The sequence below is a fragment of the Salvia hispanica genome, chromosome 2, assembly GCF_029641045.1.
Source record: "Salvia hispanica isolate PSC_SH4W2 chromosome 2, Shi_PSC_v1, whole genome shotgun sequence".
NCBI classification, from domain to species: domain Eukaryota; kingdom Viridiplantae; phylum Streptophyta; class Magnoliopsida; order Lamiales; family Lamiaceae; genus Salvia; species Salvia hispanica.
In genome coordinates, this window is record NC_142693.1 from 13992828 (window position 1) to 14009561 (window position 16734).

Consider the following 16734-nt stretch of genomic DNA (forward strand, 5'->3'; position numbering starts at 1 on the left):
CCTGAATCAGCTAGATCTAAGGGATCAACTTATGTGGCTAGTCTGGAAAAATCTCCTGGGTCTGGGAAGGAGACCTTACCAGAAATTACACACAAAAATCTCTTGCCCCAGGAGACGAATGGAACAAAAAAAGAGCTGAAGACACTTCTACCGGGCCTCAAGTACGCTTACTTGGAGGAGGATGAGACATTTCCAGTAATAGTCAACAGCAACTTGACCAAGGAGCAAGAGAATGAGTTATTGGAAGTCATCAAAAGAAACAAGAAAGCAATATGATGGACTCTCTCAGATTTGGTGGGAATAAGTCCGGATCTTTGTATGCACCACATTCGTTTAGAAGAAAGTGCGAAGGCTCATCGAGATGCACAACGGAAGCTGAACCCGAACATGCGAGAGGAGGTCCTAAAGGAGGTATTGAAATTGCTTGCTCTAGGGATCATCTACTCCATTCCTGACAGCGAGTGGGTCAGTCCTGTTCATATGGTACCAAAAAAATCAGGAATACAGGTTGTCAAGAATGAGAAGAATGAGTTGGTACCCATCAGATTAGTGACAGGATGGAGGATGTGCATCGACTACAGGAAGTTGAACGAAGCCACAAAGAAGGATCACTTTCCTTTACCTTTCATTGATCAGATGCTGGAAAGACTGGCAGGCAAACAGTACTTTTGTTTCCTTGATGGATACAGCGGCTATTTCCAAATCTACGTTAATCCAGAGGACCAAGGGAAAACCACGTTCACGTGCCCCTTTGGTACATATGCATACCGAAGAATGCCATTTGGATTGTGTAATGCACCGGGAACTTTCCAACGGTGTATGATGAGTATTTTCTAGGATCTGTTGGAAGTATGCATTGAGATATTCATGGACGATTTCACTGTATATGGGAACTCATTTGATACTTGTTAAGCCAGCCTTGATCTAGTGTTACAGAGATGCCAAGAGAAGCATTTAGTGTTGAATTTCGAGAAGTGCCACTTCATGGTGACTTAAGGCATTGTCCTGGGTCACGTGGTCTCTGAGAGGGGTATTCAGGTAGACAAAGCAAAGGTGGATGTGATATCAAAATTACCATACCCTACGAATCAAAAAGAGGTGAGAGGTTTCCTAGGCCATGCAGGGTTCTATAGGAGGTTTATCAAGGATTTTGCAAAAATCGCGCAACCACTCACTCGGTTGTTACATAATGATGTGGAGTTCGTCTTTGACGAAGGATGCGAAAGGGCGTTCCAGTTGCTTAAGGACAGGTTAGTATCAGCACCAATTATCAGAGCACCAGAATGGAGCCATCCTTTCGAGATAATGTGTGATGCGAGCGATTTCGCTGTGGGAGCTGTCCTAGGACAGAAAATTGATGGAAAAAGTTATGTGATCTTCTATGCTTCCAAGACGCTGAATCACGCTCAGAAAAATTATGACACCACGGAGAAGGAAATGTTGGATGTCGTATACGTGTTTGAAAAATTCTGACCCTATCTCCTTGGGTCAAGGGTTATAGTTTTCACGGATCACGCGGCGATTAAGTACTTGCTGGCTAAGAAGGAGTCTAAGCCGAGATTAATCCGTTGGGTGTTACTCTTGCAGGAGTTTGATTGGGAAGTAAGAGACAAGAAAGGAACGGAAAATAGAGTGACTGATCACTTGAGCAGAATACATCAGGGGGAAACGGAAGAGGCCATACCCGATGCCTTCCCCGAGGAGCATTTGTACCTTCTGGAGAAATTTCCTAGACCACCTAACTGGGAAGCAGTTTTGGCTTTGACCGGTCTAGGGGAATCGGATAAGGGGAAGCGCACACTGAATGCAGAACCATGGTTTGCCGATTTAGCCAACTACTTGGTCACGGGAGAGATGCCAAGTTCAGACGAGATTTCCCGGGCCCAGAGGATGAAGATTAGAAGTGAAGCTAAATATTACTTTTGGGACGATCCTTACCTGTGGAAAATGTGCTCAGATCAAGTGATTATACGCTGCATTCCCGAATGGGAACAAAGAGATGTGTTAATTCATTGCCACACGTTAGCATGTGGAGGCCACTTTGGACCAAGGAAGACAGCGAGGAAGGTCTTGGACAGCGGTTTTTATTGGCCGACGCTAAATAGGGATGCTTTTGTTTTCTGCCAATGTTGCGAGAGGTTCCAGCAGACGGGGAGGATTTCAAGAAGAGACGAGATGCCTCAGGTCCCGGTGATCGTGTGCGAAATTTTTTATGTGTGGGGAATGGACTTTATGGGACCGTTCAATCGTCTTGTGGGAATACATATATATTGGTTGCAGTGGACTATGTGTCTATGTGGATAGAAGCTAAGGACACCATAACATGTGAATCGAAGGAGGTGGCAAAATTTTTGAAGACAAATATTTTCAACAGATATGGAGTTCCTCGGGCCATCATCTCAGATCAAGGGACTCATTTCTGTAATCGCACCATTGAGGCTTTGATGAAGAAATATGGTGTTCACCATAGAGTGTCGACTCCTTACCATCCTCAGTCTAATGGCCAGGCAGAGATTTCTAATCGCGAGATCAAGGCGATATTGGAGAAAACAGTTAATCCGTCAAGGAAGGACTGGAGCAAGAGACTCGGGGACGCATTGTGGGCTTACAGAACTGCTTTTAAAACGCCTATTGGAATGTCGTCTTACAGACTTGTGTTTGGCAAAATGTGTCACTTACCTGTTGGTATTGAGCACAAGGCGTACTGGGCAGTGAAAGAAATGAACATGAAGTCGATAGCTTGCGAAGTAGAAAGGAAGTTACAATTGCAAGAATTGGAGGAACTTCAGATCTTGAATAATCAATAATAGTCTTGAAGAGATCTAGGGAAACCCAATCACAAACTCGATATTGTCTTGATCTAATCCTATGAATTAGGATAGAACAAGAACAAAAACAAAACCCTAATTCTCCCATGTGCCAAGGCACGAAAACCGAGGCAATGAGAGAGAGAGAGAGCCGGCGACGGCTACTAGGGTTTAGGGGAGGAGTGTTGTGTAGAATGGTGTGCTAGGGTTTCCACATCTCATCACTATTTATAATGGACTTGTTGGACTAGGATGGGGATCCATGGAATGACTTAAGTGTTGGGCTCACCCATTAGATAAATTACTAATTAAATCAAATGATCCATGATTTAATATATTATCAATGGAATATTATTTTATTCCACTAAAGAATAATATTGCACTCCCACTTAAATCACCAAATTACAAATAACTTGGGTCCATTTTATTTTATAATATTTCCCGCGTTTAAGATTATCTTGATCCGTCAATTTAATTATTTTTTCTGCTATGTGACCAGAATTAAATTAATTCTCCAAAGAGTTTTTCTAGTTTGAAACTTTATTTATTATTCGTGGAATAAATTCCAACTGCGCAGTTTTCTGAATAATAAATTCTTTTTTCAAACACCTCTTGGGGATCATACCACACTAGGCACGCGAATTCTATAAAATAATATTCCAATACCTTCATGTTATTCAATTACTACCACCCAAGATATCATGAACTTGAGTTACGTACAAACTCTCACATATTGATAAGTCAAAGTGGCGTTTGATTGAATAAACAATATTGACATTAATATCATAGACTAGAAAATACTAAACTTTCTGAAATATATTCTTACAGTAGATAGCAATAAAGAATACATTTCGGATTAGATCCTTTCAGTGCTTTACCACACTGGTGTTACTAATCTCTTCTTAGGTAAGAGAGAATTATCACAAATATCGCAACCGTACCAATAGGTAGCCAAAGCCTATTTAGGCTGTGAATACGTTTTTCTTCTTACTAGATCTGGCCAAGTCCCCTACTGGAAAACTCATGAGGAGATTCATCGAATTTCCCTACTTGACCTTCTTAGTAAAAAGCCTTAGACTTGTTTATCATATTTCAATAATAAACCATTATATTATATTATTTATTCACATAATTAGGTAAACAAGTGGACGTGGCGTTTCTCGTATACATGCACAAGCTGACTGTACAAAGGCATGTACGCTCGAAACATCTTTTAGTATACAAACCCCAACACTAATTGCACTCGGTCGGACATTGCCTGTGCCGTGAACAAGTTGAGTCGCTACACGAGTAATCCAAGCAAAGAGCAATGGAGAGCTCTAGTAAGGATTTTGAGATATTTAAAACATACTCAAAATCATGGGCTACACTTTTCGAGATACCCCCCGGTACTTGAAGGGTACTGTGATGCGAATTGGATATCCGACAATAAGGACTCACTTTCAACAAGTGAATACGTCTTTACTATTGGGGGTGGTGCTGTCTCATGGAAATCCACGAAACAGACATGTATAGCCCGTTCAACTATGGAATCGAAATTCATAGCTTTAGATAAAGCCGGGGAAGAAGCTGAGTGGCTTAAGAACTTCCTTGAGGATATTCCAGGTTGGTCTAAGCCAGTGCCACCAGTGCTGATTCACTGTGATAGCCAAGCCGCTATCGGGAGGGCGAACAATGGCTTCTATAACGGCAAGTCTCGACATATTCGACGACGACATAATACCGTGAGACATTTGATCACAACAGGCGTGATTACAATTGACTATGTGAAGTCAATAGATAATCTAGCGGATCCGCTAACCAAAGGGTTAAACCATGACCAAATGAATAAGTTGCTAGAGGGAATGGGTTTGAAATCCATAAACTAAAGAATTGTCATAGTGGTAACCCAACCATGATGACTGGAGATCCCAAGAACTTGGTTCAATGGAAAAACTAAGCTATGAGAGTTCGTGAGAAACAGTCATCGACATCTATTCCCTAAAGAGCAATAGAGTGTTTGAAAACTTGCCTTGTGGTGAGGATAAGTCTATGACTTTTAATGATTTCTAAGGATCTGAAGGAGATTGAGTTCTCAAAGAGACCGAGTAGGGCAAGATACTCGAGTAGGAATAACCTATGTAAGTGTAAAGTGTGGCCACTTCAAGTTACACACTTATGAATCCAAAGTGGTGTCCAAGGCTGCAAAGGACACAAAATGTGAGAACGGATGAGGTTGAGGTGTTTAAGTGTTAACACCATTGTCTCGGTGCACGCCGTGGGGGACTAGTTCAAAGCATCGCGCTACTAAGCCGCCTGTGTATCCGATGGCGTTGACTATGGAAGGTTCAAAGCTAAAAGCTACCTATCCTTATGCTTATATACCTCTCGAGGGTTGAGCTTGTGTCTGCATGCATTTGCATTTGGCTATTTCCACTCATGTGGGGGATTGTTGGAATCTATGTCCGGTCAATGAACTTTGACCAATTATAATTTCAACGAGATATTTAATTTTGTGAAATTAAATAATATAGTGTCGATCTACGTTCGGAGTAGATGACCGTGGTATATTTATTTTCTCAAATCCGATTCATGGTGAGTGAGAAATAATGGATTAAAGTTGTGCAAAATTGCAAACTTAATGAGCTATGAGAGAAGCTTAGGGAATAATTAAGAGAGTTAATTATCCCACATTGGAAGTTACAACCTTATTAAACTAGTATTTAATAAGAAGAATTATTACATGTAATAATTATAGTGGACTAAGATGGGTTGTAAGAGCCCACACGCGCGCGCCGCCCGCCCCGCCGCGAGCCGCGAGCCCGAGCCCGCGCCCGCGCCCGTGCTCGTGCCCGTGCCGATGCCCTTGTCCTTGGACTTGGATCTTGGCAATTGGCCTTTGGGTGTTCTTTGGGCCTGGTCGTGGGCTTGGTGCTTGGGCCTAGTTGCGGGCTTGGCCCAAGTCTAGTGGGTCTAGTTCTTTTTAGACCACCACCGTTTCCACGTCAGCGAGCCAAGCGGGATGCCACCTCGTCAGTATGACGCGGTAAGCCAACGTGGCTGACACGTGATAGTCCACATCGTGAACGAATCTAGAAGCTTCTAGACTCAGCCTCTCTAGCTCAGAGCGTATAACGGCTCGTAACGCCCGAACGTTACAGCTCGTAACTGACGACCGTTACGGTATGGCTGTTGACCCCCTGCAGTGGACCGAGCCTATAAATAGGCTAGTCATTCCATGCATTCTACACACATCAAACACTAGAAAGCATTCTGCATCATAAGCTCTCTCTCTCTCTGCATTGTTCTTCTGTTGAAGCTCTGCCCTCTCCTCCATCCAATTCTGCAGCCGTTTTATCTTTGGGGACGAAATGCCAATCCGAAGAGCACTACCGGGGCGTATCTCGTCTTGCGGAAAGAGGCCTCCTCGACTCGGCTACTTCCTGTTCTAAAGTTTGTAGTTTCGATTTCCATTTGTATTTTTCGTTTCAGTTTTTTTTTGTATTCCTTTTTGGGTTGTATTACGCCTGATTATCTCTTGTAACTCCCAAAAACCAACATCAACATGCACATTTAGAAATGTTAAAAGATTGAACTTCGCCACATCTGAACATCTTGTGATGGAAAAGTGGCCACTTTCCACGGTCACCGGACCGACCAACCTTTAAGATGACATACAATCCACGTGTACACTAGTCCGAGAAGGGACTCTCCCCTTGCTAGGACTCGAATTCGATTTATAAATTTTGCCATAGCACATTCGGTATAGCCAAAGTAGATAGGCATCATACATAAACCAAATTAATTATGGCAAGACAACATTATTTGCATAAATAAATATTATCTCAATTTCACTTCATATTTTTATCCACATTTGTATGTAGGATAGAAAAGTTCATCTCGTATGCATCCAAATTCCGTAAAACAATATTAACTCACTTGAAGTTAAATTCCTTGTGATGGACCTTGTCTAATACTCCATCCGTCCCGGCTAAGATGACACATTCCTTAGCCGGTACGAGATTTTAGGAGTTATAGGTTAATGTGTTTAATTGGAGAGAGAAAAGGTGGGTGGAAGTATTAAAATAGAGAGAGAAAGAAAGATGAATATTTTAATAGAAATGTGTCATCTTAGTTTGGACAAACTAAAAAGGAAAACGTGTCATCTTAAGTGGGACGGATGGAGTAAAAGATAATAATTTGTTTAGCTTTGATAATTAAATAAAAGCGGATGATATGCACCTATGATATACATCATATCTTCTCATTCTTTCAAACATTAACTATTTCACATTAATTAAATTTGAATATTTAATTATTGACATTAATTATTTGAGAGATTAATTAATTTAATAAATCCGGTGATTCACTTGAATCAAAATCATAGAATCTCACTTAATTAAATTAATTCAAGGAAAACAATTAATTTAATTTATACATATCATTAATTAATCCTAATCTAAAAATTAATTTATTAGAGTCCAAGAAATAATTAAAAGAGCCCACAAATAATTAAATTAAAAGTGACTTCCTTAAAAATCTTAGCCTTACATTATTAAATGAAGTTTTGGGCTCATACTTTGACTGTTTTGGCCCAAGTTATAATAATATGAGCCCAACAGGGAGCTTTAAACATATAGGCCCAAATTTGTATTTATTTTTTAAAATTTTAATAATCTCTCTCTCTCTCTCTGGAAAAGATAGACTCGGTTTCATTTACGATCAGATGTCCAAACAATTCCGATCGTCCCAAAATTTGAAGCGAAGGTAGATGACTCACAAAGCATCATTTTGACCGAAGGAAGACAAAGTTTAATGGTTCGATCTTTCGTTATTAATTTCTTAAGTGGTCGTCGTTTTCAACAGTAGCAGCGTCAGTTTTCTACACAAGCGAACTTTTACGTTGTCCATTGTTCTGAAATTTTAAAGGAAGGTAAACATCTCATCCAACTTAATTTCCACCAAAGGAAATTAAATTTGAACGGTTCGATCTTCCGTTATTAATTTCCAAAGGTGCTACCATTTTAACATGCTTGTGTTCAAAAAGATCAAAAGACATAGCACTTGTAATTGGAAGAACGAAAATTAGATTGATTGATACTAATGTGAGCATGCTTCGCTTTAATCTATGTTCTAAAGAATTTTCCTAAACATGACATGGGGTTTCTCTTTTCTTAAAAAATGCATGCTTAAAGTAAGAGATTTTGAATAAAAGACTTACTTAAATGAAGAGGTGCAAAAGCTCGTTGAAAATACTTGGTGCTTGCTTGGAAATTTGCTCGTGAAAGAGGCTTTTAGTGTGTAGTGTTTGAAATTGTTTGAGGGATGATTATTGGTGAGAAGCCATCTCCGCTTTATACTACTTTTTCTCCGACAAGGAAGTAAATACTATCAGTATAGCATATGTACTCTTTGCATGAAATTTTGGGATAACTCATCATGATTTTGAAAACATTTAATTGTCGTATTGCAGTGAACTTTGAAGATGAGGATATGAATCATGAGGGATTTTAAAAACTTGCTTCTGACATGCAACAAAAAAACCATGCATCCACTATTTGATACTATTCAAACTATTCACGTCACTATGCATACTATTGACGACACTATTTGTCTGTACCTTTTTATCGTGTACAAATTACCACGTATTGACGGGTCGTTTCATCTGCAAGAGCAAGTTTTGAGAATTGTAGTTTCCCGAAAATGGCGCACCGCTGTCCTAACTCGTCTTTGTAATAGCATAGATATACTTGGAGCGTTTTCATCTATTTTGTAAATGGACATTTAATTACCATTTCAGCTATAGTTGTACACGTACAACTGTTTGCTAATTTGAATTTCATTAGACGTCAGACTCGTTGAGCATAATTTCTCACGTTGATACTTGATTAATGAAAACCCAAAAGGATTAAAAAAAAAAGAGTAGTTTAAATTACTACTCACTTTAATATAAGCATTTACGTGATATACGAGGGGGTATTACAATTGCTAACTATAAATAAATGATAAGCATTAGATATTCACGTCAAGGTCCAAGATAATTCAATTTTGGTGTAGAAATTTGATTTTTAGAGGTCCAAGATAATTTGCACGAGTATTATACTGTGAACAAAAAATGTCAGTTAGGGTATTAATGTTATTTAACAACAAATTAGTTATGAATATTTTTTCAAAAATTATCTCAAAACTTTAAATGCATATAATTATCTCGATTTAAATTATATGTTTGCACGACATATATCAAATTAAAGATAATTTTATAAGGATTCCAACAAAATCTTACATTCATATGTTTTGATGTCAAAATTTGAAAAAAAAAATAAATTTTCATATTCTTCAAGAAGCAGATAATATCAATACATCTTACATAGTATGTGTAACAACCCGAGCTTTCGTGCACATATTTTGGAGCAAAAAAAAAAAAAATTTGGACTAAGAAACAATTGGCTTTAATTTGCACGTGTTAAGTTGGAGTTAATCTTGAGTGAAGGGCTTAAATTATGTATGTGTTCATGTGCCTTAAGAATTTAAAGTGAAAGAAATTTCAAATTTTGTGAACTAAGAAAGTAGAGAATGCCAAGAATTTGGTTTCTAACCAGAAACCTCAAAGTCTATGATTTGGTTTCTAACTAGAAATAGTTATAAGACAAATATCCTATACAGCAAGGTGTTCCTCCTCTTTCCCTCTTGGTTCTTGTGCTCCACTAAAAGGCCAACCTGCCAAAGAATTTAACCTAAATAGTTAGATTTCTCCGTATACAAAAATCAAAGAAAAATACCATTCCTTAATCAAAACAAAGAGGATGACCTAAGTGCCAGCAAGCATCAAATAGATAACAGTAGTGACTTAGCCAAGCTATGGATGGATTTTAATTGATAACTCATTCTAGTGAGCTTCGAAGTACTAAATTCACAATACCAACAAGTCCAAAGAGTTTGAAAGAATTCTTAGAATTTGAGAAGGGGCATGCTAGTGAGAGAATAAAAGAAATAAACTTATAATAGGTAATATATACATGTGTTGGAAAATATGAGGTGGGACATTCGCACCTCCTTTGCTCAAGGTAGATCCGCCCATGGACAAAGGGAGTACATATTTTATGTTCGCTCTAAATGAGAAAAAAAGCCAGGTACCTGCGGGTATGCGGGTATCCATGTTACCAGCCTTAGCTCCCTACCTCATGTTTCAATGACAATGCCATTGCCAACATCTCTTAATAGGTGCAGTGGCTGTAGTGGCTTGAAACTCTCTATTGTTGCTAATTCTCTCTCATCTACGATTTAAGATTGGGGGGAACTGATTAACAAGTTTCACTAGAACCTCTTACAATTAGAGATTTTTCTATTTTATCTTTTGTTTTTTTTCGGTCCAGTGCCAATTACATGTAATCTATCACTCTCTAGCTTTCTACATATATAGGGGTTGGTTCCATATTGAGAATTACATTTAATGTAAGAATGAGAGAACACCACCCAGAGCAAATAATATTTTAATGATATAAATCACCACATTTTAAAATATAAATCACCACATTCTTTGTAATATTAACTGCATTACAAAAAATGGAATTTTCATCTATGGGATTCAATCCCGGAGTGATGCATTTGTCGTCGATCTCCATGCTCATGTTCTCAATTTAAATATGTATTCTCATTTGAATCTCTTCTACCACACACACACAAAAACACGAACCCGTATTTAACAATAAAAAGTAGTATAAATATTACAAAAATTATCAAGTCAACACAATTTGAATGTTTGGCTAGTTTCATTCTCTTCGAAGAGGTATTATCATCTACATCGAAACTTTCCTTCCCTTTCTTCCTTTCTTTCTACTAGATAATACATCCTGTTAATTTTCAGAAGCACAACATTAGATAAAAAATAATGCAGCAGATCACAAAATCAGCAACGGTTATCTTTAAGCATTCTCCAGAGACCCATTCATGGCATTACCAACCTTTCCAGTCGCTTTTGCTGCCCTGGTAAGTACACCCAAGGGTTGAAGGCCCCTTCTCTTCCTGAATGACACGGATGTTAAACAGTAAAACACCAGACTATCATGGATAAATAAGTCAGAAAACTCACATGCACACACTGCAGTTGCAAATGCCCCTGCATTTCGGGCACTTCCAATCCTCCAACTTAGCTACTTCCTCCACCTTTTCACCGTACCTGGATCCAAGAATTTCAGTTCACTTGCCAGTTCGAGTACCTAAATCAAGAGCTAATCCTAGTAAAAAGAAAACGTTTAGAACCTGTTCCATAGGCATCTGCAACACATCTTTACTGAACAGGGTTTATTCTTCGCAAGATTCTTGCATGCTGCTGCAAGAGCCCTGGTTTTTTGACGACACTGCAGCAATGAGTTTACATGTGAGAAAAAGAAACGAAAACCAGTTTATGCACATTCATGTCCACAACTATATGATTTGAAGAGTGAAGTCAAATTCTGCAGCTCAATGACCAGATCCATCCAAGCTTAAATGAAATACTATAAATAAAAAAGATGAATCAGGATTCAGGAGTTTTCGGTATGAATAGGACTTACCTGATGGCAATATACTCCGTCACCAGAATTACTAACTTGGCTACTGGCAGCCGATTTTCTGGTTGATTTAACGTTCTTTGCCGATGGAGACGCCACAGAATTACCTAGGGATGCTTCAACCGCCATTTCTGTGTAGTATTCAGATATCCAACACCGGAAATTTTCCTTCATTCTTAAATCTGAACTTGCAGGCACTGTGGTTTTGATGGTTTCGTAATGTGCAGCGGCGACGGTTCTCAATACTTATATTGGCAGAATTGGGAAATTTTGCCCTAGAATCTTTCGAAGTCATCTGCATTTAATTTTCTTTGCCAATTCCTTTTCCCGCCTTCATGAGAAATGGTTGTCTTTCTATCTGTGGGTAAGAATGATCTGTAAACAGAGGCGTCCAGTAATAATATATCACACTGAATTTATTCATTCAAATTTAACTATTAACACAATTAAATTAATAATTTCTATATTGACTTCATTATTATACGCATATTTTTAAATTTATTAGTAGTATTAATGTATTTTAGTGAATAATGACTCTAATGATACTAATTAAACTTAAATCTTATAATTCTCATTCACTAACCCAATTTAATTAGTACTATTTCCATAATTGAGTCTAAAAAATTAAGGGTATTGACAATGACAATCGAAGAATAATTTAAGCAATTTATCAGTCATAACAGCCACAGCTGAGTAACTCCTTCACTACAAAAAAAACTTATCTTTTAAGGACACAAAAATTGAAACGCAGCTACTATCGTTTGAAATGTTTTAAAAATTATCATAATTTAGGACCCAAAAGGAAGCTGTGTCTAAGTTGAGGGCAAATTATCTTAATCTTTTGTTTTCTAGGACTCTTCTATTTGTGTCTCTTAATTTTAGTTTGGTCACACAAATTAGCATCCTTCTTAGTATTAAAAATGTCCTTAGCCGTTCTTTTTGTTGTAGTGCATACTAATTTCTATGAGAGCATATTCTCCCCAGGCATCTTTAAGATTCACAACTGTCAGAATTCATCTTGTGTACTTATAAGTTTTCCAATAGTGTTCTGTGGTGCTGACCATAATTTTAAAAATGCAACTAGGAAAAACCCACAAAATTTGAATGAGAATTAGTTTACCTTGTAGTAATATTCTTCTCAATTTCTTCTTTTTCTTCCGCACTGAGAGCAAACCATTTTTCAAGTAACGTAAGAGTATCCTCTTTCCCAACATCTAGCGGTAGGAGATTATAGTTAGCCATGCTCAATAGAAAATAACACAATAAAACATTTTCCGTGTTACTTACCTTGATGCCGTACATCAGATTCAACAGCACAATAGTGGGCTCTACTCTTGTAGCATCAGCTGTCTGATGAACTGATTTAAATGATAGATAGCATCAAAAGGTTAGACAAGTTTTTGTTCCCGCATAGATTTCATAAACTGTGTTATCAAAAGTTGAAGCTACAATTGCAATTTATTATGCCAGAATCATACTTTGCTGACAAGTTGGAGAGGTTATGAGATAATCAAAGCAAAGTAAATATTAGTTACATGTTACACAACACAATACTAAAGTGGTTTTGACTCCCACTCAGCATTGAAATTTATAAAAAGGTCAAAAGATTGATTAATAGGCAAGCTGAAAAATCAAGGTTGAGGATACAAGCAATAGGAGACCAAACTTTCTGGAGAGCTATTATGTTAAGACAATTCTCATGCAGCACATTCCAAAGTGCTCGCATGCATGAAATTGACCTGTAATTTTCAGGACTAATCGTCTCAATAATGATAGAAAGGGTTATTTCAAGAAAAATTGTGGGTGTGGTACACACATCGATCGGACATGGGTACCCGCTGCTGGTATTCGGGGCATCAGATGAGGGTAGGGGAAATCTCGACTTATTTGGTAAATTAGAGAAAAAATATAACATAGATTTCTGAAAAAAGAATATTTTGTTGACTTATAAATATGGAAATCTCGACTTATTTGGAAAATGCGTTTACTTCTAATGAAACGCATTCTTTAAATGCGTATTCCAGATTCGTCATACTCCAAATACGCATTCAAGGAACGCTTAATTAGTGCTCCCTCAGCTGAACGCCATATTCCAAAACACAATTAAGGATGCATTTTCAGGTGCAGGTACCAGCGGCTTGTTTGTAATTTAGGGTGAAAGATTTCCGGAAGGGGAACAATTTTTTACTTGTAAATATGGAAAAAACGCATTTGGCAAATGCGTATTTACTTCTAGTGAGACGCATTCTTGAAATGCATATTCCAAATTCCGAATACGCATTCAAGGAACGTGTAAATAGTGCTCCCTCAGCTGAAATGCCTCTTGTAGCCTCATGGGTTTTAGAAATCATCATGAGTTTGAGTGTTCATGTCATCATCCCATCCATTTCTAGTCATGGAGTATTTTAGTAGGATATATAATTAAATTATTACATGGAACAAAAATTTTAAGATGGATCCAAGTTGTATCATGAATATTTAATTTAAAAATTTAGTTTTTATATATTTTTTTACATTCTAAAAATGTTTATTTTATCAAGAAAAAATTAAAAAAACATTCTTAATATTTTATTACTAACATAAAGATAATTTAGTTATGTATATTATAATAAGAGATTAGTTGTATCAAATCTATTTAAATATATGAAACTTCATCTAACTTTAATATTTATTTATTTATTCATTATTATGATACAACAAATTCGCCTTGAAATTAACGGCATTACAAAAAATGGAATTTTCATCTATGGGATTCAATCCCGAGTGATGCATTTGTCGTAGATCTCCGTACTCATGTTCCCAATTTAAATAGGGATTCTCATTTGAATCTCTTCACACAGACACACAAACACGGACCCTTATTTAACAATAAAAATTAGTAAAAATATTACAGAACTTACGCTTCAAAAGCATTGCCTCTGACTCGAGCAGCTTTCCATGAGCTTGCTCTGCAGCAGATCTATTAAGAGAAACAATTGCTTCCAGCTCCCCATCCCTAGCATCAATAGCTTTGGCAGCGTCCTCTTTTATTTTCTGCTTCAAAGAGAAGAGGAAGAAATCTGACATAAGTCTAGTTTCACAGCTGGTGTGTTTACTGATGACAATGTTTAAATACCTCGCCTTTTGCTTCAAAAACCTTATGTATAGCTTCTTCTGCCTTTTGGTCAAATTGTGTTTTTTGGTGTTTTATCCAATTTCTTAGCTTTCTGTGAATAAAAGAAAATCAATCAAGGTGAGAATTAAAGAGGGAGTGGCATGTATAACATAAAACAGAAAGATTCTTACTTCGTGCCAAGAGCATGAATGCATAGTAGATTTAAGACCCTAAGCATTTCTGAAGCATTTAAAGCGTCATGGTCGGCAGCCTTCTCTAAGTAATGCTTCCCCAACATTTTAAGAACATGTTCAGATTCAGCAAAGTATTTCTCTAGCACACTGAACCACGAGCTCGGATTCGGCTTCGCAACCCTATACACAAAATGGAAAAGCATTTATTCCAGCATAATAAATTCTGACTTGTCAATTGTTACTAAATCAAGGGACATACTTCTCTCCCTCTTCCTCATTAATTACTGATAGCAGGTGTACATGAAACAGGACAGCCGGACATGATCTTCCATGCTTTGCAGTTCGCCCATGAAATATATCTCGGAGGACGCATAATGCTTCCCCATCTTTCAATTTTAGGATCTGTTGCTCATTAGACGAAGCAAACCATAAAGATAAGTAAAGCCACAGTGATAAAGGTATTTGTAACTATATAATACCAGAGATGCTAATTGGAAATAGTGATTACTAACGAGAAAACATTTCAAACAAAAGAACGGACTAATCATGAAAATCTAGATGATTTCAAAGCAATATGAAAAAGTAAATCAGAAATCACTATCTTACATGAATACAATAAGCATTGAGAATGTTTATGAATACCTAGAGACCAATTCATAACATTACCAACCTTTCCATTATCTGAACCCTCAGCAGTTGGCATCTCGGCAGTCGCTTTTGCTGCATTGGTAAGTACACCCATGGGTTGAAGGCCTCTTCCCTTCCTGAATGACACGGATGTTAATTATGTTTTCCTTCTTCTGAAATCTTAACTCGCCGGCGCTGTGGGTGGAGAATTTTGATGGTTTCGGAATGAGCAGCGGCGACAGTTTTCTATACTTATATTGGCAAATTTGGGAAATTTTGCCCTAGAATCTTTCGAATTCATCTGAATTAAATTTTCTTTGCTGATTCCCTTTTCCGCATTCATGAGAAATGGTTGTCTTTCTATCTCAGCTCTGTTGTGTGTGTAGGATTGATCTGTAAACAGACACTATATATAAAATTAACTATTAACACAAAATAATTTCTATATTCACTTCATTCTCATTTACACGATATTAATAACTTTATTAGTAGTATTACGGTGTTTTAGTGACGTAATGGCTCTAATGGTACTTATTAAGCTTAAATCCTATAACTCCCGTTCCTAACCCAATTTAAATTAGTACTATTATCAATTTATCATCGTTGGGTGTAAATAAAGGGTATTGGAAGTGACAATCGAAGAACAATTCAAGCAATTTTCATCTAATAAATGAATGTCTGACTCTGCATCGACTTTTAAACAAAAAAACACTCTATAATTCCACCAACGATAATGGATCACCACTTCTCAATTCATTTTTTCAATTTTTTTAATTTTATCATTCATGTTTCACTTAATTTGCAGTTGTACTATGTAGTTAAATTATACTCTCTCCGTCCTAACATAAGAGTCCTAATTAGTCAGGGCACAGGTTTTAAGAAATGGAAAGAAAAGTAGGTTTAATAAGTTAGTGGAATATGAGTTTCACTTATATATAATTTTTTTATAATAAAATGTGAGTGAAATAAGTTGGTGGAATGTTGAGCCTACTTACCATTTATGGTAAAAGTAAAATATGACTATTTTGGACGGACGGAAATAGCAAAAATGGACTCTTAAGTTGGGACGTATGGAGTATAATTAAAATAAAATTACATTAAAATTCTAAGATCATGTAAAATAAAAAATATGCGTAATTAAAATCTTAAAATTATAAATTACGTGAGCAAAATTTTAAAATTAAATAACTAAAATTAAAATGAACCATTCTTTGTTAAGTAGTTGTTAAGGTTATTTGACAAAAAAAATTTGAACGACTATAAACACACTGGATAAAGTATAGGACATGTAAATCTATATTTTTACAATATATTGAACGATGTGTACGCTAATTGTGCAATGATACATATGGTAATTGTTGTTATAACTATGGTTGACATTGTCATAAAAGCAACAACGAATTGTCATAACTGCAACCTGTAATGCTCTTCCTTTTCAAATAAGCAAAAAAAACTACTCCAGTATATAATAGTATAGAATTGCG

At 36.9% G+C, this 16734-nt stretch overlaps 1 protein-coding gene across 2 annotated transcripts; it reads right to left on the reverse strand.

Moving 5' to 3' along the window:
- Positions 1 to 10484: 10484 nt before the first annotated feature.
- On the reverse strand, positions 10485 to 16007 carry LOC148931617 (uncharacterized). 2 transcript variants are annotated; one of them, XM_089065396.1, is made up of 12 exons: positions 15294 to 16007; positions 14883 to 15025; positions 14621 to 14803; positions 14451 to 14541; positions 14236 to 14368; positions 12623 to 12693; positions 12456 to 12549; positions 11339 to 11693; positions 11046 to 11143; positions 10876 to 10962; positions 10748 to 10808; positions 10485 to 10636 (listed from the first exon to the last, which is right to left on the reverse strand). In XM_089065396.1, exons 1-8 carry the CDS (start codon positions 15363 to 15365, stop codon positions 11611 to 11613), a joined length of 870 nt encoding a protein of 289 aa, XP_088921522.1. In that variant the 5' UTR covers positions 15366 to 16007; the 3' UTR covers positions 10485 to 10636; positions 10748 to 10808; positions 10876 to 10962; positions 11046 to 11143; positions 11339 to 11610. The 2 variants fall into 2 exon arrangements, with proteins under 2 accessions (XP_088921522.1, XP_088921523.1); XM_089065397.1 differs by having other exon boundaries at positions 11339 to 11710.
- Positions 16008 to 16734: the final 727 nt, after the last annotated feature.